This window comes from Limanda limanda, chromosome 22 (assembly GCF_963576545.1).
Source record: "Limanda limanda chromosome 22, fLimLim1.1, whole genome shotgun sequence".
Classification (NCBI taxonomy): Eukaryota; Metazoa; Chordata; class Actinopteri; order Pleuronectiformes; family Pleuronectidae; genus Limanda; species Limanda limanda.
The window spans coordinates 10,924,654-10,952,199 of NC_083657.1; the positions used below are offsets into that span (position 1 = coordinate 10,924,654).

At 42.3% G+C, this 27,546-nt stretch overlaps 3 protein-coding genes across 5 annotated transcripts in view; 1 reads left to right on the top strand and 2 right to left on the bottom strand.

The window, feature by feature from the left end:
* Positions 1 to 8,250, bottom strand: part of LOC133028792 (ADAMTS-like protein 1) — a 98,099-nt gene extending 89,849 nt beyond the window's left edge. The window contains exons 1-2 of the mRNA XM_061095827.1: positions 8,216 to 8,250; positions 7,839 to 7,905 (exon numbers count right to left, since the gene is read on the bottom strand). Coding sequence (XP_060951810.1) covers positions 7,839 to 7,905; positions 8,216 to 8,250 — 102 coding nt within the window. The remainder of the gene's footprint in view (positions 1 to 7,838; positions 7,906 to 8,215) is intronic.
* An 11,932-nt stretch (positions 8,251 to 20,182) lies between these two features.
* Positions 20,183 to 24,338, top strand: plin2 (perilipin 2). Of its 2 annotated transcripts, none has more exons than XM_061095929.1 (8): positions 20,183 to 20,237; positions 20,357 to 20,388; positions 20,980 to 21,175; positions 21,483 to 21,565; positions 21,710 to 21,962; positions 22,979 to 23,157; positions 23,260 to 23,376; positions 23,691 to 24,338. In XM_061095929.1, the coding sequence occupies exons 2-8, from the start codon at positions 20,359 to 20,361 to the stop codon at positions 24,105 to 24,107; spliced, it is 1,275 nt and encodes a 424-aa protein (XP_060951912.1). In that variant the 5' UTR covers positions 20,183 to 20,237; positions 20,357 to 20,358; the 3' UTR covers positions 24,108 to 24,338. The 2 variants fall into 2 exon arrangements, with proteins under 2 accessions (XP_060951912.1, XP_060951911.1); XM_061095928.1 differs by having other exon boundaries at positions 20,202 to 20,237; positions 20,354 to 20,388.
* A 63-nt stretch (positions 24,339 to 24,401) lies between these two features.
* cdca9 (cell division cycle associated 9) lies at positions 24,402 to 26,710 on the bottom strand. Of its 2 annotated transcripts, none has more exons than XM_061095931.1 (10): positions 26,595 to 26,710; positions 26,380 to 26,511; positions 25,842 to 25,882; positions 25,729 to 25,759; positions 25,580 to 25,647; positions 25,180 to 25,241; positions 25,006 to 25,089; positions 24,836 to 24,917; positions 24,645 to 24,731; positions 24,402 to 24,535 (listed from the first exon to the last, which is right to left on the bottom strand). In XM_061095931.1, exons 1-10 carry the CDS (start codon positions 26,692 to 26,694, stop codon positions 24,491 to 24,493), a joined length of 732 nt encoding a protein of 243 aa, XP_060951914.1. In that variant the 5' UTR covers positions 26,695 to 26,710; the 3' UTR covers positions 24,402 to 24,490. The 2 variants fall into 2 exon arrangements, with proteins under 2 accessions (XP_060951914.1, XP_060951913.1); XM_061095930.1 differs by having other exon boundaries at positions 25,180 to 25,244.
* Positions 26,711 to 27,546: the final 836 nt, after the last annotated feature.

Consider the following 27,546-nt stretch of genomic DNA (forward strand, 5'->3'; position numbering starts at 1 on the left):
GATAGATTATATTATCCACACACACTCACACACACACAACAGGACCACACAGATTTCCCAGGCAGGGGCTTTCTCAAAAGGGGCGACCCAGGCCTCTTTACAGGGGCCAACAAATCCTTTTCTACGGCCGAAGCATCTGTGCCGTCCCTCCGCTCACTGTGTGCGTATGTGTGTGCACGTGTGTGAAGTACATGCAAGTGGATTTCATAGGGCACCCTGGCTTATAATCCATGTGAGCAGCCTGGGAATGAGGAAGGCATATGAACCTTTTGGCTCCAACGGTCACACCACATACACAGAAGTCACATGACTCCAGACCCACACTAATGCCTCGTCCCAATACCCCCTCTGTATCCCTAACATGTGGCCCTACTCCTTCGTTTTGTGTATTCAGGACCACCCGCCCCCCTAAAAATGAAGGGTAAGACGGATATTTTCGAATGCTTTACGAATGGAGGAAGCGAATCGACATAATGACCACTGCGACCAAAATGCTCATGAATGCAATGTATGAAATCTTGCTAAACAACCATGAAAGAAATGTTATAATCCAGCAGAATATCTTATTTTTATACAGTAGCGTTGGAAATGTAAACGTAGTGACAAGTATTTCAGGAAAATACCCTTTCACGTGAAATCTACTATTTCTCGTTCAGTGGCTGTATCTTCATTTTTAGCCAACTAAATTGGTGTCGTTCTTCTCATCTAAACCTCAGGAAGAAAACAAATTCGGTGTTTCCTTAAAAATGTAACACTACTTTTAATAGTCATGATCTCAGTCCTGAAAGATTTTGGTGACACAGTGCATCATTGAATTTGTTCCCTGTATCTGCCACTAACAATGAAAACTAGAACTGAAATGAAAAAAGGAAGAATGTGAATATAGTCAATCCATCTATCCATTATCTTTACCCTTTATCCTTTTAAATGAACGGTCATGGTGGGGGTGCTATAACCAAATGCACTAAATTGATTTGCTAACTAAAAAGTTTTGATGGATTTAATGATATAGATATGAGTACTCCTACTGCACCTTTGTTGTAATTGGTGAACATGGTAAAGGGCGAGAATATTTAAAGAAAGCTCCACGCATCTACTTTGTCAGCACGATTACATCTGCTTCCGTGGGCGTGTGCCGCGTAATCCTAATAGCGCATCATTTGCAATGGGCTTTCCACTTTTCCGTCACGGCGGCGCAACGTTGACTCAAAGCACATGTGGGTGGGGGGAGGGGGGGGGGGGAGTGAGAACCCGGGAAGCATCATTAGCCTTGCAAACGTTCAGCGGAGAGATGCTGTCAGATACCAGCGCTGCAGATTCCCCTCGATTTAGCCATCCATCCTGTCTTTCCCCCCCCACACACACACATCCTCTCTCACACTCATGTGCAACTTCATTTTCTCCTGTCCCAAAAGAGTGAGGTCAGTGAGAATGGTAGCTGCTGTCGGTTTCAGTTTGTCATGCCTGTCAATCGGTCAGTGACTCTGGAATCATTGCATCCACACGCAGCAAGTGAATATTTATGTGCTACTCTCCAACTTTCTGCAAGTGGCTTTGTTCTCCATCACTCCTGCTTGGCCCTTTTCACCTGCTACATATGAAAAGGGTCTTTGCTTTGACCTGTAAGTCAAATTATTTTTACGATTAACATATTCTAATTTGATTCCACTGCTAAAATGCTTAAATGTAATATCTGTCTTGCAGATTTTTCTCAGATGCTATTTCCTGTCCTGTTCTTCTTTCATTGTTGACCTTTTGCCTCCGTTGTAGTTCTGTCTTTCCTCTCTGCTTCCCTCTGGAACATCAGATCTGGCTTCTCCCTCTCTCCTGACAATCCTCCCCTGTAGTGTTTTAAAACACAGCCTGTCAATCGGTCAGTGAATCTGGAATCATTGCATCGACACGCAGCAAGTGAATATTTATGTGCTACTCTCCAGCTTTATGCCGGTGGCTTTGTTCTCCATCACTCCTGATTGGCCCTTTTCACCGGCTCCATATCAAAAATGTCTTTGCTTTGACCTGTTAGTCACATTATTTCAATTATTAACAAATTCCTCTAATCTTTGTGACATAATAAAAAAAAAATCTAATTTGATTCCACTGCTAAATGCTTAAATGTAATATCTGTCTTGGAGATTTTGCTCAGATGTTAGTTCCTGTCCTGTTCTTCTTTCAGTGTTGACCTTTTGCCTCCATTGTCATTCTGTCTTTCCTCTCTGCTTCCCTCTGGAACATCAGATCTGGCTTCTCCCTCTCTCCTGACAATCCTTCCCTGTAGTGTTTTAAAACACACAGACAACACACACACACACACGCCTACTACCTGCCCTCCCCTCTAATTAGGCATCACGAGAGGGGCCCCAGTGGTGCTTCTCCCCTCCCGTTAGCACCACTCCCCGGCACTCCCGCTGCAGTTCCGCCCTGGGACGAATCTGAGGTCAAGGCCGGGGCAGAGGAGAACAGACAGAGCTAGACGCGCGAGCTCGAGCCAAGGCAGCGTCGCTCGACTGCAAGGTTATGTGGCTGTTTGAGATTGGCCGCGTGTTAGAAAATGTGCGGGCCAGATGATGCACAGACGCCCCGGCTGCTGCAGATGAAGTTTGAGCTGGCGTCCGGGAACACACAACAGGATAAAACAACAACGCTCAATCACGCTGATGGAGGGGTCGCTGCAGATGGAGCCCAAGATGTTTCATCAGAGGAACAGGATGCCAGAGGCTCGGCTTTCAAGCCCCGGCAATGACAAATAAACCTCATGATGAGGGAACAAATACATTCACAATGGGCTCCAGAGGAAGCGGAGAGGGAACGGAGGGCAGCCACCTGCAAAATCACAATAGAGTTGAATATCTGTGATGGCCGTGGGAGCCGCTGGGGCTGGAGTGGACACAAAAGGTCCTTCTGCTGTGATGTTGCCATCTGCTGGTGGTTCTTTCTTAATGCGTGACAGCAGGATGATGTAAGGTCAGAGTTTTGCAGTGTCGCACAATAAGACATATTTCATTTCCTGAGAGCCACATGAAACCGCAGGGAAAAAAACTTGCTTTTCGATACTGGAGTCTGAACAACATGCCCTCTTGCACACACTCTGGCACACACAATGCAACACGACTCCAGCGAGTTATGCCATTTACTGGCTCAGACGGAGTTGGGCACTCAGTCACAGAATGTTATGAGAACTCAGCATCAAGTGATTGAAAGGCAAGCAACACTATCGAGTTCCACAAGATTTGGGAGAGGGGGGGGGGGGGGACAGCAAAAGCCGATTTCTCCGTTCCACATCTTTTCACTTTGTATAAAGCCTGGTTTATTCATCATTTCCTGATGTTAGGAAGGAATGATTTGGAATACAGGAACATACTGATTCCCTTATTGGACGAGAGTAGGAGGAGTAGATCGATACCACTCTTAGGTCGACGCAAAAAACGAAATGTACAATTTGTCATTTTTGCACATATGAGAAATGACTTCCAAATAATCATATTTCCCCAAACTAGTCCTCCGACTAAACGGCGTCCTGAAGTGTCCAGTTGCATTTCTCTTCAACAGGAACAAGTGTGTTGCAAGTCGTCACTGGGAAGAAGACAAAAGGGAAAACTGTCTTTTAAAAATTACAAAACCAGATACGCGCTCATCCTCCAGCCAGGTCTAATTTTATACTTTTTCCAGTTGTGCCGCATTTGCAAAAATCTATGATTAGAGGCCTTTTCTATTATTTCTGCGATGGTTTCTTTGGCCTCAAGGAACTGGCAGTGTCCTGGTGTGCAATGAAGAAAAAGAAAAAATTACAAATTGGAGATGAGTGCTAGACCAAAGCCCAGTTATTGGTTTATAGTAAATTACTATAGAAACTGAACCTTCTTTGAGGCTCAACATTAAACAGAAGCTGCCATCGCTTGTTCTGTTCTGCAGGACTTCTCCCTCATCGGCCCGCTGAGAATAGTTTGAAGCTACTTCCTTTTTGGCCAGCTCCACGGGGATGAACGCCTGCTCTCTGGATTTGCAGGGTTGGAAGAGCCGTGTGCAGACACACCTGAATCGGACACACCGGTAAATTTGCTTCTACGCCAGGAACACTGAGGGCACTGAATGAAAAGCGAGACCCTCCTTGGGTGCCTTGGCAATTTGTTCAAACATGACTACCAGTGAATTTTGGCCTTGGACTAACATTGCACGTACACACACACTTCCGCACTTCTACTCGACCCAACGCTCAGTCTCACTCCACAGATTAACCCCAGATGGCAACAATGAGATGAGTACGAAGGCTTTTGCTGCGTAACTGAAAACACGCGGGCTTGTTAACGGACTCCAAAAACTTGCTCCATCCATCCATCACTGGCCAGATGTTCTTCTGAAGCCCTTTTCCCCCTTTTACTCAAATGGGACCAATCCCTCTCAAAATTAATTCACTTCCCATTCCACTTGCGTCCACAACAAAGGCCCTCATGAATGCTAATTGGAAGGTTTGTGGTCCGTGTGATCAAGCGGTCGAGGCCGAGGAACAGGAGATGTTGTTGTTGACGGACGCTCACTTGGGACCATTTGCATGTCGTGACCCCACTTAATCCTGCCATTAGACCCCGAAGCTCCCCCATCCTGAGGACTTCAAAACACTCATGCATTAGGGATCGGAGAGGGACCATTTCCTTGAATAAACATCAAAATCTGTTAGGGTTTTTTTTTTGCCTAATTTTCTTTTAAATTTCCAGCTGGGCAATCTGGAGAAAGGCATGTAGGGAAGCGAGCGTGGCGGCCAAACGCTGTAGTGAGGTCTGGCAGCTGACTTATATCCATCACACGTTTAGAAGCCATAAAACATGTTGTTTTCCAGTAACTCCCGAGGAGCTTAATCAATTTCAACAGATATAGCTTTGTCAAACTCGTTTTGCCTGCTTGTCTTTTATTGCCAGCAGTGATATAAAGAGACTTGTGGTAATTTATTCACCTTGTTGGGGGGGGGGGGGGGGGAGGGATACACAGAGCCGTTTGTTTTTATTTCAGATTTAAGTGTGTAGCCTCTAGTGCCCCCTCAGGTAAATGTGCCAAAACTGACTTTATTAAGTAACCTCATTAAATACATCCAGTTTTCAGTTTTGCTGTTAATTTGCAGTGGCAATCTGAAATGCATAGTGAATTCACTGATTGCTCTTCCTGCTCTGGCCCCTTAAGGACTAGTGTGTAGGATTCAGTGACATCTAGTGGTGGGATTGCAGATTGCAAGCAATTGAATACCAATTGAATACGTTTTTATTGCAACATTCAGTAAAATAAGCCAACATTAGCTTAGGTAGCTTACATTCCCCTGCCGTTTTTAGTAGCCCAGGTGTTTGACTTTCTTTGAAAAATACATGTTATTTCAAGTTTCTTGAAACAAGAATTGCTCAAGAAACAAGGACTGACATATTAACAATGACGTTTTTACACCTGGAGCTGAAAAACACAAGCAGAGATGAAGAACAGATTAGTTCATCCCCATCTATAATGCCAGATACAACATTATGATTTAACCCTTAAGAATTATGAAACTTTTACCCCAAAAAAAGGGTTAAAGCAATGAGAGGCACATAGAGGACCACAAAGAACAGAACTAAAACACTAGCAGGTGCCAGATCAATATAGGGGCCACTAACCTTGGTGCTTACAGAGATACGTGGGTGTCTTCTAAGGGTACGCACACCCACCTTTAAATTCTTATCCAGCTAAAAGGTTCCACTTTGCTGCACAAATCAATGGAACGTAGTGACAGCAACAAGAACCATCCAAGAATCACACGAGGTATGTCATTATGTCACCCACAAAGGAAGTTCTATCCCATTTAGGGTTGGAGCCACAGGCTATTTGGCCACACACACACACATAACAACACACAACTTCCAATGGCCATGCACACAAATATAGAGCCTCATTCTTTAGTCAGATAGTCATGCAAAGACTTTGACCTGCCATCAAGGATGAAAAGAAAAGGCCGTGGCACGGCACAGACCCCGGGAGGCAGCACTTGTTGATCCCTGGTCTCTGAAGCGAAGCACTGGGTCACTCTGGTTTTGTGTGAACAGATAAATGTCCAGTGCTGATTCATGCTGATTCACCTTGGCTTCACTAACCAACTCAGCCGTAACTGTCTCACAGAATCAACCACCACCACTTATAATACAGAAGTCAGCTCCAGTGCGTAATACAATCATTTATGATGCACTTTCACTGCAGACAACTTAATGTGAGTATAACAGAATTAACACACACCCTTCTGAGTACCACAGACATCTGCCCTAAAAGAAACATGGAGAAAACATCTGAAACAAGTGACTCACATCTCATATGTCATCTTTATCCAATTTAGCCCTCAATATTATGTAACCGGGTTCATTTTGTCCACATTTGAAAAAGGGCTGGTCTATGTTAACTTCATCAAGCAGCCCATTTCAGATCCTGAGTCCTCTTACACGGGTGCTCGCACAAAGATTAATGTCCCATTTGCGGATTTTGTACCACAACACTCTAAACTGTAACACAATCAGGCCGGCGCTGGACAGTGGCCTGGAAAGAGTTGCAAAGCCTCGAGCGCGTCCCTGTCACTGGCGGTCACTGATTACGGGTGTGGACGTGCTCGGCTCGACGACATGGCAGCCAGGGTGTCTGAAGCCCAAATCACCTTGAAGTGCTATTAGCACCTGTTGTGGTCACCCACACTGACAGTGGCACCCCCTCCCCTCTCTTTCTCTCTCTCTCTCTCTCTGTTTGAGCCCGGACGTCCGTCTGCAGGCCAAACAACTGCTTTGTGTCTCTTGCCGTCCACTTCACGCAAGCACGTGTCAGCTTTTTACACAACTGCATGAACGGATGCGTGCGTACGACAGGAGATAACGTGGAAATCTATCGCAGAACTGATTGACACGAGCTGAGCACACCGATTTTGGAAGTTCGTTCAATGCGGGACTGATAAGCTGTGACCTTTCGGAGGACTTCCAGTGAACTGTCTATTCCACTGCACGTTGTGAGTGCAAAGAAAAAAAGAGGTCTCTGGACTTTAAAGAGCTGCTGCAGTGGGCAGATCCAGGGCCATGGCCAGGGTTGGGCACTGGCCCAGGTTGAAATCTGATTGGCCCATCCTGTCCGTAGATTGTTTAGTTTGTCACTTAAGAAAATTAAATATGACACTGTTCAGACTTTTCTAGGTTTCTTGAAGTGCACAATGCTCCTGATCAAGGACACATTTTAAAAATACATTCAATGATGTGTGGCTTTGCTCAAAGCTTTAGAGTTAACAGTAAACAAGGAATGACTTTACTCAATCAGGAATTGTGTGTAAATTTTGGACATATAATTGTCCCCTTTATGTAAATTGTGGTCTCTTTAAGGCCCCAGATTTAGAAAAATCCTAGATCCTCTACTCGGCAGCTGCATGACACAATTTAAATACACATATTTATGCCACATTTTACAAGTATTTAAGTATTTCCATTGTTTTCTTCAACAAAACTTCACCTTGCAGATTGCAGCATCCCCGGAGGATAAGGAAGGTCAAACAAAGTCAAGTAAATCTTTACTTGGTGGCTTGTCAGGTATTAATGCATGTAGCCAATACCAGTGCCAGTTATGGGTCCTTCAATAAACTATATATGGATATGATGACAAATGCATGTATAAGGAAAGCTTCTCAGTCTGTGTTGAGTTATCATGTTGAATTTTCTTTTTAGAAACACAGCACAGATCAAACTGAAAGCAACAGGTGTCCCAAAAGTTCCCAAACGCATCTGTCCCACACTGAAGTGACGCGCTTTCCTCCCTAAAATGTTTAATAACCGGAAACCTTTGCGTGGTTTGCAGGAGCTTACCTTTACGCAGAGGAGCAGGAGCAGCCCGGTCGCCCCCCAGCAGCAGCCCCCTCTCATCTCTGACAGCCTGAGTGTGGAGATATCACGAAGTGTGGAGCTGTGGCTCTGCGCGTCCGTGCGTCCCAGTGCTGCCCCAGTCACTGGAGCTCCTCCGGCTCCAGTTCTCCCAGAGCGAACAGGGGGAGAGAGAGAGAGAGAAAGAGAGAGAGAGAGATAGAGAGAGAGAGAGGGAAACAGGTACAAGTCAGCCAAGGGGTGCCGCGGACGACATGACACTTCACCGTCCGCTTCCAGATATTTTGTTCCCCCGGCAAACACGTTGCTGCTAAATTTATGTTTGCATACCAGGCGCGCGTCAGGAGAAGGGGCTCACCCACCTTGCATTCTTAAAGAAACACGCTCCCGGTGCCATTACGCGCTGATAGGCTGCAGGGACACGCAGGGCTTTTGAATGATGCTCGGTGGAGACTCATCCTCGCGTAATGCTGCACTGGCTGATGTGAGAGCAGCATGCAGGACTTTAAAACAAACCCCAGCAAAGTTGAAGTAAAGAAGGGTTTATTTGTAGGTTTCTGCAGCAGAACATGTCTGCTTTGAATCTGCTCCCACTCAGGATGATTGATCCAGACTTCTGTGTGCGGTTGCTGTTGCTGATTTTTTGCTTCTACTTAAAGTCCCTGCTCTGATTCAGCTATGTTTTGAGGAGACCATGCATGGATACGTTTGATCAGGACATGTGTAAACAAGCCACGTTTATAAAGATTGTGGTTTTGACAAAAGCGTGTAACAAGGGTTTGAAATAAATTGCAGAATGGACTGTATATAAACATAAATAACACATCTCCACTTGCTCCCACTATCCAGAAATTAATCCCAAATATCGGGACTTGTACTTTGACTTTTTTTGTTAGGGCCATGTCCAATCCACTAACATTGAGGAGCTGATGGGGTTAATGACCTTTACTCAAGGTGGCAATCAAGACATTTTGGCAATAATTTATATACAGCCTATAATATCTCATCTCAGTTTCTTCTCTGATCAGGGGCAACTTCTCAGGCACGCAACAGTTGCTGCATCACGTGGACAATGTCATGTGCATATATTCAGCCAGAAGAACGTCCGCCATATGTACACACACACACACACACATAATTGTGATCTGTGCGCCAGATGAGGATTGTGACCACTTTTCACAGCTTTGAGTCAGGTCACAAGTATGAAACGTATTAGCCTTTCAAGCCCGGGTGCCCGCGCTGCCAACCATGTGCCATTTAAGGCCAAGAAGAGCTTTTTTATCTGAATCAAGCTCCGGCTTTTGTATGAACTGAGATCAACTGGATGGAACGAAATGTTCACTCTTGGCCTTCCGCTGGCACGAGATAGAAATCAACTGTTGTTTCTGATTTACTTTGATGAGATCTATGTCATTTCTTGGCAGCGGCAGTAGAAATAGCAGTTTCCTTGGGTTTTGAAGCAGATCTTTCTTTTCTTTTTCGTTATCCCCCCGTGCAGGTTAATAAAGGTCTCCAGTGTATTTTTGAACGTTTAATACACGCAGGTCCAAATTAGGGTCACGTGCTGGCCTGTCCTGGTTTTCATTTTGTGAGTAGAGTAAATTAACCGTCACTTAAAACGTGTTTGTTCATATTATATTTAAGGAAAATTGTCCAGTCACAGGGAAGAAGGGGGTTTTGTGTTATAATCACCTCTGCCAAGGAGGTTATGTTTTCACCCCTGCCCATTCGATTCTTGGTTGGTTTGTATGTTTGTATGATCAAGATTATGCCAAAACTACTTGAAGCATGACCACAAAACTTATTTGCGATATGGGTTAGGGAAGAACCTGTTAAAATTTGATGGGGATCCAGATCAGGGTTCAAATGCAATTTTTTTAAATATTTTCATTGATTTCCAAGGAAATTATATATAGCTCTTGAATTTAAGTGCCATTCAAGTCAAGCTGTGTTCAACTCGTGCAGTTATGAAACTATGAGACATGAAGTTCTTTGAAGCTCAGCCCACAGTTGTGGTGCATTGTACTTTGTTAGTTGCTTTTGAAGCTGTCCAACAACACCATAATAACAATGTTCCTAGAAAATGTCAACTGTCCTCATCCAAATTCAAAGGTCTGAGGTGTGGAGACAGAATATGGGACAGGTATGTATGGTATGAGCCACCTGAATTGCTGCCTGACACGCAGGCTTGAATTCAGCTTAATCTCTATTAGCACACCGAACACAGGAATGTTAATGTTTATTTCCACAGGAGGGAGGGGGGGGGGGACCTTCACCTGAACACTGAGATGAGGGTTGAATTCATTTCCTTTCCACCTCGGGGTTAAATCGTCATTCCTTAATCGCTTGACATTCAAAGCCTACCTGCTTATGCCACTCATCGTGAAAAGTTCAGTGTCTTTGAAAGAGGAAACACTCCGGGAGCCTCTTGTTGAACTCTGACCACCCCCGGCACCCTGAGAGCGCCACAGACACCTGACAAAGCCCGGGCAAGCAGGAGATAATTCTGCGAGACATGAATAGTTTACATTCACTGTGACCGGCGGTGCGTAGCTAAAGTCACGTCCTCAGGTTACAAACGCTGTTGCTCTCATTGATGGACGTGTTCAGCGGGACCACTCGCTTGGGGGCTCCCGTCAGCAGAGTTGCAAAATCACTGCCCCGGGCACAAATGTATTTTTAGGGACGAGACGAGCTTAAATAGCATCTGTCAGTTGTTTGCTCAACTCATCTTCCAGGGACTTTTCTGTGCGGGGAGACAAATAAAGGGTTGAGGCAGCAGCTAATGACTGTCTTTCAGCTGAGATATTCTGTTTGAATGTAATGATGGGCTGGATGTTGGACACCCAGTGACACTGCTTCACACATCCAGGCCTTTTTCAGACCCGGCCACCACCTTCCTCACTCAGGTTGAACACACAAGCATTCAGGTATGACGTTACAGGTCCAAAACAGGGCCATAGTATGTACTGTACATGTGTTGGTTTCCCTGGCTAAACATACCTAGAGCAGGTCAGTGCCCCCCTTATGAGTAAGCTTGTTGTCTCCCTGTAGCTGACACCAAACACAGCCGTTTGATCAGTGATATTTGGCCTGGGAGTCAAAGCGCTGCTTGTCACATGCGTTCAAAGAGAGGGCAGGAATTTGCCAGATACCAGCGAGAGAAAATGCCCTTCACGGGACACCAGCTACCTTGTTTTTGCATTAAAGAGGCAGCTACTGCAACCGATTTCTGCTCCCAAACACAAACATCTCCAGATCTGACACAAGGGGATTGCAGAAATAGAATGAAACATATAGAGAAGTTTGCCATTAGGGGAAAATATACTTTATGCTGTTTTTTCCAAGACTTAGATGAGAAAACTGATACAAATTGACTGTGTATAGAGACATTTTAAAATATGCTTCTATTCCCAGCGCTGTGCAGTGTCTTGCTTGAGGACACTTCAGAATGCAGACTGGAGGAGCCGGGGATCAAGACACCCTGCAACCACAGCCGCCCCAGTGTCTGCCTATTAAATATGAATTCAGTGGCCGTCAGGTGATAGATGGCGGTCTTAGCTAAGCATAAAAACTGGAAACAGGACAAAAATCAAAAGCTGCCCTATAAAAAATAAGAGTACAAATTGACATCCTATTATTTTCAGCTTTTGCACAGATCCAAGAACATGTACCACAAAGGGATAATTAGTGAGCATTAGAAATGTCCGATAAAGCACACAAACTCCTGCTAGTGTTGTTGTGGCACCTTGTTATAGCTCCCACTCCCCCGGCATGCAGTCTACCACTCGGTTGCCTTTCTCATCTGTCCCCGATTGCCTTTACTGCCTTGTGGAATTTGGCACACAACCTGTATGTGTGTGCGTGTGTGTGTTTGTGTGCCATGTGTTTTTACGTGTGTCTGCTCGTGCTTGAGACTCCAGAGGAAACGAAAGCTCTTGCCATCGCCGGGCCGCAGTGTCCCGGGAATGCCAGGCTTGCTAAGGGTACAGTAACCTGTCTGTCTGTCAGCGCAGATCTGTTTCAGCTGCAGTCATCGGGTTCCGTCAGGCATGTCCCATCCACTGCTTGCTGTCTGAGGGCATCGTGCCACCGACCGCCAGTCCAAAAAAGCCTGCACAGCGGACACAACACTCTGCACTCTGTTGCCAGCGATCAGTCAGCCTGTCTGATAACCCAAGGGTATAATTTTTTTCCCTATTTCTTCGGGGAAGTATCTAATTTCATACAAATCCTTGCTTACGGCCATAACCAAGTATGCAGCTCGGTGAAGGTTCATAAATTTGCCTAAAATATTTAGCGATGGATAACTTTTCGGCATCGAGTTCCACGCAATGAGATTAGCGGCATTCTGCACAAATCCAGGATTTCCTATTATCTAGTGACAGAGTTAATCTGAGATTCCGTATCTGATGGGGCCCTCATCAGATTTTCCGAGGATATAACAGCTCAGCAGAAATCAGAAGAAAACAATCAAGCAGCTCGTGAAAAAAAAGAAGAGAGAAGCAGCAGCAGAGAAGGACATTGTGATGTTGTAGATGAGGGTGTCTATTGTTTCAGTAAATATGCTGCAGGCTGATTGCTGGTAAAATAGTTGAACAGAGAAATGTGGGACATAGAGAGCTAAACAACCCCAGGATCAGTTTCATCCATGAGAACAAGGCAAATAAGCGCCCAAGCACATTCTTCACCTTCACCTTCATCTTCAGTGCTGTTTGGGGGATTTTTTATTCCACGCTTCCTCTTGGTCAATTTTAATTAGTTTGAAGCAACACTATGCAACTTTTTTTTAAACTTGAAATAGCACCTTCGGAATTAGTTTGATGGTACACTGACTTGAAATAGGGAGAATGGAGCCCCTCCCATTCCTACTCCTAACCCTGAACGTCTGTTCTTGCTCCATCTAACTTTTGTGAGCAGGTTCGATGACTTAATATTCATATTTTTAGTATACTGTAATAAAGTAGATGCCCAAAAGTCAGTTTCAGGTCTTACCTTGATTTTGAACAAATATTCAGCTTCTCTGCTTTGTCTATGAACTTGAAGTCTCTTGACTTCCTGTACATGAATCTAATTGGTCAGACATTGATGCCAGTTAGTTGGTCCCTGCAGCTTTCGGGGTATAGGGATTAACACCAGTGCTTCCTAGTGTGTTGGTATATCACAATTCATATGACTCATCTCCTTCATTGCCTTGAATCGGAAAGAAGAACGAGCCGTTGCTGAGTCGAGATGATAACCACATTGAGGCTCCTGCAACACTTCTGCTTCAAACCAGACCTCACAGTGATTTCTGCTGCTTCCTGTGTGGTTTTTCAAATTCCAGCCTCTTGTACTGGACTGCAGGCCACCGGCTACCCACTGAGACCACCTGGGCAGAGTTCTGCTCCAGTGCACGACCTATCAGTGTCAAAGACAAAGCAATGACAGACAGCTTGGCACGGCTGTCAGCTGCCACTCGCTTCCCCCATTACGGCTTCTCCCATGTCCAGGCGCCCCGTTTCCTTGGTTTCCCCGCACTTCGGCACGCCTCAGGTACAGAGCTGGACGCCATGCAGCTGAACATCCGTCTGACAAAGACACGCCAAAAGAAAAGCCCGGAGAGAAAGCAGAAACGAAACGAGGGCCCGTTTCCCACGTTGTTCTTGGCTCCCGTCTACACCCGAAGACCCGGGCGAACACTTCCAAAACAAAGAGATTGTCTGTGTAGGTGCCCAAATAGCCGACCCACGCCTGCATGCACACTTGCGCCCAGAGACAGAGACACACTCAGACGCTGGGACACAAGAAATGTTTTTCTAATTCCTCCTATTTGAGCAGCTGTTTTCTGTAAACACTGGCTCAGACGGCACAACTCGGACATTTGGTTTCAGATCATGCTCAATTATAGCATAATTACCCTGACTCGGTTTGGTTGACAGCAACAGCAACCCAGAACATATAGTTTTAAGTTGCTTCCCCCCCCCCCTCCCTTTGACCCATTTGATGTACACGTTTCCTATGAGCGGCCAATTATATCTATACCTCTCGATGCTTTTCAAATCTATTTTTTCCCTCGCTGTGAAAATCATTACTGAAAATCATCATCCCGGTGGATCGGGGTCAGGGTGTGGCCCTGCACGCAGCACAGATCTCCCTTTCAAAGCCAGACTGGCCCCACGCTGACCTTTTCTCACACTTTTAACCCTGTGCAGTTGTTGACTCCCTTTCTGACGAGACCCTCTCAGTGGGATTTGTGGACGGTTAACTCGGATGGTGTAGCTAATGAGCCAAAGTCATTATTAGAGGATTATATCTGACAGGTGCACAGAGCCCTGCTTAACAAGACTCTTGTCTATATTGTCGCTGCAAATCTGCCGTTAATGCCTAAAGAAATATTGCCTGAGCGGATCTGCGATTTATTAAAAAGCTAAAGTAATGGTTATTTCAAGAGGGCAGCCATCATTTCGATGAGATGTATTTCATTTTTGCATGCACGACCTCCACAGCTCCGGGGTTGGGATGAAGCTGGGAAGAATAATAGTGCCAGATTTGGCAGTAAATGATTTGCAGCTATTTCTTGACCCCAGATGTTGAAATGACGGCGTAAATTCACTCTGACAAGAATACAGCCAATAGCTGCTTTGCCCGCACTCGATCAAAATGACACCCAGACTTTTCTTTATGATGGTAACGTTATTCATTTCCTGTCCTTCTCCAGGCTGTTCCTGTTAACACTGCAACTCTTTTTCTGTGTTGCGTTACTGTGCTTTGGTTGTGCATATATAATAATAATAATAATAATTTAAAAATAAAGCATTCTAAAAAAGGCAAAACAAAGGAGTGTGCTTTAACCCAAGTGAACAGAGTTCAGCAGACAGATGCAGCCATGGCTGACGCCTGTGATACTTACGTGTCTCTTTTTTTTTATAGTTGTTTTTCACAATAGACAAAATCTTCACAAGTAACAAGGGGTTGTCAAATTGACCTTGAACAGTGAGAGAGAAGGGAAAAAAACATCCAAAACCTGGCAAAAGACACAAATATTAAAGGAAAAACCTAATGCATGCTCATGTTGCATTATCTGAGAAAGTTCATCCAGGTCATGTGCTAGAATTGTACTTGTGCACGTAGGCAATGAGACTTAGACCTCTCCCCTCTCACCCAAGAGGTGGCTTCAGGTATCTGTTGATCTGTACCTATCCTGAGAGCTGTGATGTTAAGACACTTTGCATTAGTTTAACAGTATTTATATTTTATATTTTTTGGGCCTAGTTATTTTAAATGTAACGCCTCACATCACTGTGTTTTATTTGGCAGGTTGAGTTGGCAGTCATGTTGATTCAATTGATCATTTTGCAATGGCTTTTAATTTGGCTATTTGTGAAATTATTTATTTGTATGCCACTATGTTGTTGATTTTTGATTTATTTTCCTTTTCTGGCTCTGTAATCCAACTAATACGTTACTCATGGGTAAATACAGTCATTTGCATTTGGCCTAATTTACAATCACAAAAATCGATTAATAAAATTGTAGCTCTGTAATTTGCATGTCAGAGTTGTAGGAGGGTGCAGTAATTAAAAAGATTCTATCTGTAGTTTGATTCCTAATCCCAGTGTATTAAATGAATCCACAGGTCCTAGATACATTTGGTGAATAGAGCAGCCACGAGGACTGCAGCCTGACAGCAGACAATATTTGAGGCAGCAGCAGCCTTGAGGGTATGAAGTGGGAGTTCACCAAAGCATACCACTGAACCAAAGACTTGTCACTTTCTTTCTCCCCTGCTTTAAAGCCACATGCCTTCCTCCGTTCCCCATGATCCAGAGAGCGTGAAAGGGACAGCCGCTCTCCCCAACCCTCCTTCTGTCTCTGTCTTCACATAGGGCTGCTGACGGTGTGTGAACTGGAAGAGTGACACTTTCCCAGTGGCCCTCAGATATCTGTTACCCAGACAGGGAAGCCATGGCACGCAGCCCACAGCTCTACCTATCTCAGAGAGCACAATGGTGGGTCGCCATGTGCCGAGGATCTCCTCTGCAGTCGGGCCAGAATCTATGAGTGCCACCTGCACTGCGGCAGACCCCATGGGAAACAGGAGGGCAGCGCTGCCATGACTGATCTGTCTTTTCATCTCTGCTGTCTGTTAAATGAGAGAAGACGGGAAAAAACAGTGCTCAGATCTTTACTGGAGTTTTCCTCTTTGGAGCTGTTAAAAATACCGTGTTGAAAAATGTACTCCCTCATTTAATTGTGTCTATTTTATTTACATCACTCTAATGTTTCACTCCAACATCAATTACATCAGATGAAAATAAATGAGATATACAAAATTGTGATAATGATGATAATGATGATGATGATAATAATAACACTTTAAAAAATACATAACTTCATAGGGTTAGGGTTAGGGTTAAGGTAATTGACTCATACCGACTCATACACAGGTTTTAATTCCACATGTTGAAGTTCAGGCAGAACTTTGCTGCTTTGGCGCCACTTAGTGGCTATCTTTTGTAACTACGAGGAAATATTCTCACAATATACCAGCAATAAACCAGCACTGACTGGTTTCGCCATTAGGTATTATTAGGGCTCGAGCACTGACAAGCACTGACAGACAGTGAGACCCTATTGAAATTGTAAGGATTATGATTATTTTTCAGGCAAATTAATTGGCTTTTTAAAGGCTTTAACATGCTCAAAAGAAAATTAGAAAGTGGTGAAAATATATGTATTCTGGAGGAACTTTCAATGTGCGTGGCAAAATGGCTCAACGGTGCCTCCGGAGACTCCTGGAACGCATTCAAATTGACCGATCTTCCCTCCTGCAGTGACAGTGGTTCATGATCTCTCTGTACACCAACTCTCTCGGCTCTGTCATTCACTCACATGGCTTTTCCTACCATAGCTATGCTGATGACACCCAACTAATCCTGTATTTTCCCTGATCTGAAACATAGGTAGCAGCACGAATCTCTGCCTGTCTGATTGACATCTCTCAGTGGATGTCTGCACACCACCTGAAAATTAACCTTGACAAGACTGAACTACTTTCCCTCCCAGGGAAAGACTCTCCCACCCAAGACCTGACTATTAACTTTGACAACTCTGTGTTAATCCCCACTCAGACTGCTAGGAACCTCAGTGTGACACTCGACAGCCAACTCTCCAATACTGCCAACATTACTGTAACAACACGTTTCTGTAGATTCATGTAGATTCATGCTGTTCTAATGTAGCTCACGAGTTCATGTGAACTCATGAGCTACATTAGACTAAACTAATATGTGGGGGTTAATATAAAGGAGTGTTTTCCTTCCAATAATAATGAATCAAGTATTTAAATGAACAACTGTCTATTTTGTTTTTAAAACCTTTTATATTGAACGTGAGGAATTTATTTTACTGACGAGTCCAACACATTTTCCGTTATTATTATTATTATTATTATTATTATTATTATTATTATTATTATTATTATTATTATTATTATTATTGAGTTCCACTTTGGTGGAAACACCACAAGGTGTCACACTAGTAATGTCGTTATGACTTTGCTTTAACAGATATTTGAGCTTAATTGGTAAATACTAGGAAATATGCTCATATTAAAATAGTAGAAATAATAATAATGAAAAAATCGATACAGTAATGTTTGATATACCGTATGTAGGTAGTCAGAGAGGTCCTGAACCCAGGCATATAAGTATCTCTCTGAACTTATTGAGCAAAGTGTTTTTACAGTACTTTGAAGTATCCTGAAATGATCTATTTTCTACAGTGAAAATCCTGAAATGATCTATTCCACAGTGAAAATGTTGGACTTTAATTATAAAAATCTCCAAATCTATACATTAAAAATGTTTGATATTCAGTATGAAGGTAGTAAGAGAGGACCTGAACACAGGCATATCAGTCTGAAGTTTCCTGAAATGATCTATTTTCTACAATGAAACTTATCAACTTGTAGAATGATATATATGAGAAAGTCTGAAATGTAACAAGTGTATTTTGTATATTGAGGTTATAACCCCAAAAGACCAGAAACAACAGTAGTATAGTTTATTCAATAATATAATTGAATTGAGTAAATGACAGGTTCCCTCTGAATTGTAATGTAGAAGTTTAAGTAGCATGACATTTAAAGTAAAGTAGTTTGTAAAGTTGTTTGTACAAAAAAGTAACTTTCCATGGCTGCACTTGTAACTACTGAGAAGAACGTTTGATTCAGGTAATAATGGCCTGTTTCATTTGCTCAAGTGTCAGTTACATCATAAAAATCATACAGTTGAGTCTAGCCACATTTTTACAATACACCTTTTGAATATACAGTTATTAAATATATACTTTACCAGATAAAGGATTAATGTCATTGGATGATTATAAATGATCAGAGAAACTACCTTGACAGACAAGAGCAGCAGCGTGGCAACAGACCTTTATAAACAGAGCTTTCAGAACAGACAGTAAATAAATAATTGATCTAATAGACAGAGAGGTGACATGGGGACAGAATTGAGCTGCACTGTGGGGAATCTGGTAAAATAAATTTCACAATATCTTGCACTATAAAAATTTTAAAACAAAAATAAATTATATATATATAAATAAAATAATGAAAACCCTGGTACAACTACCTCTAAGTCTAAGTACCGCCCTAAAAATCCTATCCAAGGAGAATGAGGGAAGATTTGCTACTCGACTGTTAATAAAACTACTCAGTTCATCAGATCGTAAAATAAAAATCTAATTTTCTGTTTTCATCTGAAAAGAGTAGCAGTGTATTAAGATCCAGTATCACTTTATTGGTTACTTGGTATGTTGTCCTGTAATTGTGTTAACAATGAATCCCAACGTTTAGTGCTTCTGGTGTAAGTTAAAGATTTTCATGAATGGAAGGCAGTTGTATTATAATTAGTACATACTCTACGGTCCATCTTTAATTAATTTCTTCTTTGAAAATGTTGATTTTATGCATCATTTATAAACAATAAACATTTCTAGGTAGAGGGATGTTGAGCCTGCCATACAGTAACCCTTTAAGGCCAATTATTCAAGAAGGTAAATTATAAGACATACACCTCTGAAAGCCAAAGAGAGATATTATATGTTTCATCAAGTCATCCTGATGAGTCACAAGTCCACATCAGATGCACTTTGATTGTTATAAAATCATATAAAAGAAAATCAATGACGACAATGTGACGTGGACGATAACATGTCATCAGATCAATGTCGAGTGTGTGTGTGTGTGTGTGTGTGTGTGTGTGTGGGGGGGGGTCTTGATCCATGACCTCAACTAACATTAACTATGTTCACTATATTAACTATTTAAAAAACTTTAAATAGTTGAACAGTTACAAAGTTGACTGTATCTGATCTCAGGATGTTTTTTCAATTTTGTTTTTATCAGTGCAGCATGAAAATAGAGATTTTGGATATAAACAAAATAAGAAGAAAGATAAGAAGAAAGTTTAACTAAATTATAAAGTTATTTTATTAGTATTATAATAGCAGTAATGATATTTTAACAAGAGCTTCTTTATTACAAATAAGATATAATCAATCAACCTCACTCAAGTCACATTCTGTCTTGACATGGTTGATCTGTGGGTAAACCACTGGAGGACTGGTGCTGCTCAGGTCATTCAACCTCTATAAGTACGAATAAATGTTTGAGGAGGGGTTTCAAATTTGATCAGATTGTGATTAAATTGATTAAATCTATTTCAAAACACTATGGTGCCATTTATCATCTAAAAATAAAAAGGACCTCAAGGCAGACTTTAATAAATAAGCTGTTGCGTATTGGTAACTGAATAAAAATAGTTATGTAACTAACTACTAATAACAAATTTGGGCTCAGATAATATTCAAGGTTTAGGGATCTATATAAAATATGATACAATTTAGATGTGTATCTCACCATGTTCCTACAAAAATTTTGCATTTTAATATAGTAAGTAAATCATCTTATTTATTCTACAAACATTACTGTATGACATTTTGGTGACAATTAGACTTTTAGAATTTATATTTTTAAACTGGTGTGGACCCAGGAGTTTGAAATAAAGTTTCCTATTAAGTTTCTGTCTGTACTTAAGTTATTTTTTAGATTATTGTCGAGCAGACGCCCTCTAGAAAAATGTTATTAATCCTCCTGTGAGCAGGAGAAGCCAACGTCTTATGAAACCATAATAAATCAGTCTGCAGTCATGTGTCACAGACTCGTGACGGATGATTTCACAGGATTTCCCCAACTCAACTTTTGGCCTCTTTACCTTTGGCCCAGAAACCACGCCGCGTAAAATCTCGCGATAGTTGCGCACTCTATAAATCCAGCTGCAGATCGTCTTTCGGCATCAGTTCACTGAACGGAGCAGAGACAGACAACACTCGGTGAGTTTTAATAACAGATCGTCTTATATTGTATTTTAATCTATTGAAGCTTTCGTAATGATGCCTTCACACAGTTTGTTTAGTTTATCAGACGTTTAAAAGTTGTTTTATTTCAGCAGACATGGCAGCAGCAGACGTCATCGTACATCAGGTGAGTGAATAAAGACTTCGATCTCCTGTTTTCAACATCAAACATGTTATTTAGGTCAATATCTGTCAGCTGACAAATACCAAAATAAAACGTCCATTTCAAAGTATGGAAAAGTAATAACTGTCTGCCTTATTACTAATTTGAATACACCTTGAAGAATTCTAAATCCATCTGGTTATTGCTTTCACTTTTTATTATATTCTGTTACATTATAAAAACTAAATGTGTGTGAATTAGTTAAATACAGAATTTCATGCTATTTATATATGACATTCATATATATATGCAAAAATATGTAAAGCATATTATAAGTTTACATCTGGAGAGGGGCTAAATTAATTTGGGGGGAATCGAAAACAAGAATATATATAAAAAGAAATCAAAAAATAGATAATAGATTAAAAATAAATAATGTTTGTAACACATATCAGAAGTTCCTCTCACACAGTATTCAGAATTATATATGAATTAACCCATAGGAATAAGTATAACATAAAATAAAAGATATGTATCTGTAACAGGAGGCACCTCTGGACCAAATAATATAGAGCAATTTGAATAAACTAATGTTTCCTGTTTATGTCCCGACAGAATGTGGTGGAGAGGGTGACCAGCCTCCCTCTGGTGAGCTCCACCTACGGCTTGGTGTCCAGCATGTACTGCACCACCAAGGACACCCACCCTTACATCAGGAGCGTTTGTGAGGCCGCCGAACAGGGGGTCCGCACCATCACCTCCGTGGCCCTCACCACTGCTTCGCCCATCATGGACAAACTGGAGCCTCAGAGTAAGAAGCCTTTGGTGTGAATTTCACTGAACTGGCCGTCGTATGTACGTAGGCGTGCCGTCAAACTTTAATCTGACGACAGTGAAACTAAGAATAGTTATGTGGTGACTATGTGAGTCACACAGGATGTTCAAGTTGGGCTGCTGGCTCTGGCCCTTCCTGAACTTTCACCCAGTTTATCTGTTCCTTCATAATCACACTAGAATGAACATAAGTGTACAGTATAATCTAGGGGAACATTTTTATAGAATTGAAACGCTTAAAGCTTAAAGCTGATCATGTTATTTGCTTTATTTGTTGCTTGCAGTTGCCATTGCCAATGACCTCGCCTGTAAAGGTTTGGACAAGATTGAGAAAACTTTACCGATCCTGCACCAGCCCTCTGAGCAGGTATGAACTGGATTTCCAAATTTCCCAACTTCCTATTTCACAGTCTATGTTGGCTAATCAGAGTTCAGCCACGTCTGATGTCTGGTCTTTCTCAACTGCTAACCCCTCAATGAATCATTTATTTATGTTTCTGTCTCCGTCCAGATCGTTTCCAGTGCCAAGGATGTGGTGATCACGGCCAAGGACACAGTCTCAGACACGCTGACCAGTGTAGTGGGCAGGACTCGGGAGGCGGTGCAGGGCGGCATGGAGAGGACCAAGACTGCAGTCACTGGGAGTGTCAGCACGGTGCTGGAGAGCCGAGTGGCCCAGCTGGTCAGCAGCGGGGTGGACACGGCGCTCAGTACGTCCGAGAGCCTGGTGGAGCAGTACCTGCCTCTGACCGAGGATGAGCTGGGTGAGTGGGGGGGGGTTAACCCCTTGAAACGCATGCATCTGCTCCTCTCCCAATTTCGTTAGTGAGGTTGAAGGCCCATTCAGAGATAAGCTTGATAAGCACTAGTAGCTGGACACAGAAGACACGAAATTATAAAACCTTTACTTATCTAGCTCTTCTTAAACCAAAGTCAGGTGCTTAACTAATAATAAAATACAAGTAAAATTACTTAAAAAAATGTTTCAAAAAATCCCATCTTTAAAAGAATAAAAACACTTAACTTGGCAGAAATCTAAGCATGACAATAAAAGCTATAATTGTATAATATCAGCGAGCCTGGTACCATAAAAGTACATTTTAAGCTTTGATTTAAAGGACTCAGCCTCCAGCATTTCCTGGGGGGGGTGTTGTTTCATTACTTTTCTTAAAGGCCTAGGATCTGATTTCATAGGAGGAAAAAAAAGCTGGTCAATAGAAAGGTGTAGTTTATTTCCTATTCCATAAAAATCATCTATATAATACTAAATACCAGGCTAAAAAGGCACAATCTTATATAGTTATTACTTTGTGCTGTTTTGGTTTTAATAAGACACAAAATGAGAGCAGCTGATGAAATAGCTTGTTTATTTGTAACAAGTTGAATCAGGGGCCAGTTATCTTGTTGGGAGTACGTTGTTTAAACTGGATTTGTCCAGTTTACAGAGGGGGGGGGGGGGGGGGGGGGGAATTAAATTAGCATGGCCTGTTTTTCTCAGTCATTAAAAGGAGCAGTTGTTTAGAGTGAACTGTGACCTGCAGAAGATTATAACAAACAAGCCTGTACAGTATGTGCTTCTCCTCTCAGGAATTAACCAGTTGATCCACGTCTTGGCTCTAATGCTTCCAGTTACTTAAACAGGCAAAATGCCAACATCATAGCAATTTGTAGCAGACGTCTTTACACTTCACAATTAAGGATCAATGACTTATTTGCCATCAATATAGATTTTATTTTAATGTTTTAACTAAACATGTTACGTTTCCCTCCCTCGTGACAGAGCTGGAGGCCAAAACTGTGAACGGCTTTGATCGGAGGAATGTGAGCTACTACGTGCGACTGGGTTCTCTCTCCACGAAGCTGAGGAAGCGGGCCTACACCAGGGCTGTGGCCAGAATCCAAGATGGCAAGCAGCGCAGCATGGGATTCATCTCAGGGCTCAACTCTACTGTTGACATGGTGGGTCCACTGGCTCTCCCGATATGAAACATTCCGGTCATTAGACGTCTGTGGTCTCTACAAAAGGTGGATCAATTGCTCAGTTGCGTTTTGTTTTTCCAGATTGAATATGGCAGAAAGCATATTGGCGGGGCGAACCAGATTGTGAATGACAAGCTCAACTCTTTGGTGGCGTGGAAGTCCAACGGTCCAACACAGGAGCACGGGCATGATGCAGAGGTGAGGAGGGAACTTGGCTTGCAGTCCGGTGCACAAATAAAAGACAACGAAACAGTACAAAAAAAATCGAATGTCTCTTATGTACTGAACAAAGTGCAACACCATAAACGTGTTCTATTTTAATTATTAATATAGACCATCAAGTGCAAATTGAGCAGATTTGATGCATTGGGAATGTTTGTACTTCAAACATGCTGCTCTAAATCTCCAGCTTGAAAGAATTATTTGTGCAGTTAAAAAGGAAAAAACCATATTCTGTCAATTTCATCTGAACATGTAGAGTAAAACATGTTTTGTTCATTCCTTCCTCGCAGGTGATTGAGTCCAACACCTTGGCCCTGGCACGTTCCCTCACCCAGCAACTCCAAACCACCTGTCTGGTCATCGTCTCTGGCCTGCAGGGCCTCCCCAACCACGTCCAGCAGGAGGCGCTCTCCCTCGGCCGCTCGGCCTCGCAGGTCTACGGCAACTTCAGCAAGGCCAAGGCACTGGGAGACCTGCCCGACAGCATGCTGACCAGCAGCAGAGCCCAGCTGAGCAAAATAAGCAGCTCTCTGGACAACGTCATGGACTATCTGGTCAACAACACGCCGCTCAACTGGCTGGTCGGTCCCTTCTATCAACGACTGGCTCCTGAAGAGACGCAGGCCCCGCCCACGTCCTCCAGATCTCCCTCCACCCCGCCACATACAGCGGCGCCCATGGAAGTGGAGATGGAGCAGCTAAAGTGACTCATTACAGCTGTGGTGTAGTTTCCTTTTTTAAGATTAGAAAGAAGTTGGTAGTTTGTTGTGACCGGGTCGATTTTTCTTAACACATTTTACAAACATGATCTTCGAGTTTGGAGTTTGTTTAAAATAACGGACTCAAACCTAAAGATAAAAAATCTCTAGTTGCTTTTATGAACCTGTATTTCTAAATAGACGTTCTTTCATTTGGATTAAAAGGTTCAGCAAATGTAATCACAGGCCTTTGTTTTGTCATTTTATGGACTAAATCATACAAATGCAGCGTGTAGTCACATATGATAATGCAAATAAGCTTTATTATTTTAGTTTTTAAAACACTTAAAAAAAATCCATGTGTCTCGGTGGACAAGTTCCAGTATCTTCACTCATCGCTGGCAGCGATTTTGCCTGGACAGATACTCCATCAGATTCTGAAAGTCCAAAGTCGGAAAACCGTACATTTCAAGATGCTTTTGTTAAATCCTTTTGTTATGACACCAGTAAATCACATTTAAAAAAAAACTAAAAGTGCACCATTACCGTCAGCTTCTTAATCTGGCACCATGCCACGTCATCCAGCATTTCGAGGTTTATTTCCTCCTTTGTCTCTTCAGAGAAGCTGACGGTCTAGAAGGAAGAGAACCACATGTAGAATCCGTTCAGTACATACACGTTGGCAAAATGTGCATCAGTCCAAGAGCTTTTGCCTAATCCTGCCTTTAGCAGCGTACCTGCCCCTGTCCTGTGGTGACGGTGACGTGTGCAGCCGAGCCGGCCATCGAACAGTGCAGATCACCAGCAGAGACCACCGACCTGAGACACCACAAGAGTCTCGTCAGCTTCTCATATTAAACATTTACTGGCCTTTAGAAGCCAAAAGGTACAAATATCAGCGGATAACCTGAGTTTGGGTTTGGTGGCTGGTGTCTGGTCGTTGGTTTTTGTCAAGCGGCTTTGAGTCCTCTTGGCAGTGACAGCAGAGCCCCTGTAGAAAACAAAAAATAAAGAAATCAACGTTGAACATCAGCAGCCTGCACCAAGCTCAGCAGAAGTCACACAGTTCTACACTTCCTACCGGATATTTCCTGTGCTGCTACTGCCGGCCAACATTCGGGTCCTGCTTGTGCCGTTTAATGCCTGCTGGTAAAAAAACAAAACGAGTGTGACAAACCTGGAGTTATAATCTTTGTGTCCAATAGGCGAGTGGTCAAAATTATGACTAAATTCGGGCGAACGTGAGAGATTTTCAAGAGGCCAAAAACATTTTTGAAAGGATTCTCTCGAGGCGTTCGCAGAGATGGTGTGTTCTGGATGCAAAGGGAGGAAACAGTGATGTTGACCTTTGACAGTCTATCATTAAAACCCCTGAACATATAAAAGTATTAGATCGGTCACATCACTCAATGCACACATTAGAAAGCTGTCGTCTTCTTTAATGTGCACGTGCACACATCACCTGCTCCGTCACCAGGTACCTTAGAGGTCTTGTGTGAGGTCCTCTGGACGGAAGCAGACTGAACTGTGGTCGAAGCACTTGATTGGGCTACAAAAATAAAAGCACAAATGACCATTAAACTATTTAAATAGGATTTTGAGCAGGATTTTCAAAGATAATGTTACTCACCTCTTTTACTGTGACACCTCTTGAGGGTCAACTAAAAAAGGGGACAACTAAGGCGGTTAAAACTACAATAATTAAAAAAATAAAATGATAAGGCGAGATTTCTGTCAGCTCACCTTCATGGCAATTGATACATCACTGGCTGACAGTTCCTGCTCTGTAACACAGGGCCGTTGGAGAAGGGAGAAAATCAAAGTTCAATATTAATCAAATTTAAAAGTGCACTGCAGCAGTCAGGGGGGGGCGGGGCAGTTGATCATTTATAATTTGGCAGAGTGTGTTGATCTGTCATAGCAACAACATTTATAGAATAACTTCTTTAGCAATTTGTCTACAAAGTACAAAACACAAAGTTCATTTTGTTGCTGCAATGCTCCAGAGCTTTAAGTTTAAAAAAAGATTGACTCAAATGACCTCAGAAATAATCGGCATATAATGAAAGAACATAACACTAACTTACATCAGAGACACACGAACAGGAATAAAAGGAAGTTGAGTTTAATATAAAAGGAAAAAACACATTTTCATTGCAGATAAACCAGGTAGGATGAACCCAATGTTTCAGACTCCCCTCTGCACACAAACAATAACAAAGTCATAGTTTATTGTAGATTAGGACAAATACATTTTATGAACTAAACAAAAACCACTCACCTCTGGTTAAATCTCCGATGACGGTGTTCTGAAGAGAAGGAGGCATCTTCATCAGCTCCACATCGAACACCTTGTCCACCGTGGACAGCATGTTCTCCAGTTTGGCCTCCAGCTCGTTCATGCGCTCCTGGGCTGGAGGACACACGCGTGGGTGTTTTAGGGACAACGGTGTAGGACCGTGTTGAAGAGGACATGAACCATTAACCTGAACACACCTTCTTTCTCGAACTGCTGGATGAACAGAGCCAGTCTGCTGCGTCTCATCTGCTCGGTGTTCTGGACGCTCCCCGCGTTCCTGGTGCGTCGCGGCGCCATCTTCCGTCCCCGTGTCTCACCTGAGGGCCCAGTGGGGACCGGGGAGCAGCTTTAATGGAAAACACCTGCACCGGAATCACGCGTCCCGCCGGAAACAGTACCGTTCTCCGAGAACTATATAGTGCTTGGCGGAAGGATATTGGTGATTATAATGTCACCATAAATAAATAAATTTAGTTTAAGTAAGACACAGGCTGAAAACGTTGCCTTTCAAATGATCTCTTAATTATAATTTAATAGATATTATGTAAGTGTAACTAAAACAGTTGTTTCCATTATTATAGATAGTGATAGATATATAAAAATAGATTGATAGAGTGATAGTTTAATAATGATGATTAATAATAGTAATAATTATAATTACTATTATTATATCACTATTACTATTATTATTATATATACTGTTGCTGCCATTATTACTATATACTGCTTTCATATTGGTATAATTACTATCATATATAAATATATATTATGTTATATTATATACTATATATACTGTACTATTCTTATATACTGTCTAACAATAACCATCATATCATCAGTACTATTAACATCATCTTGCCACTGCACCTTATCTACCTATTTTATTTTATCTTGTGCTTCTGTTTTTTATTCTTTCTACCTCAATATTTAAAATTTTATTCTATTGTATTGTATTTTATTGTATTCAAATATACCGGCTGCTATGACAACTTAATTTCCCTTCGGGGATGAATAAAGTACTCTATCTATCTATCTATCTATCCAGATAAATATAGTTATACAGAGAGTGATTATAGACAGAAAGATGTGGTTTTTGATCACTACATACAAGCTTGTGAGTACATACGGGACTTAATATGGGATATCATA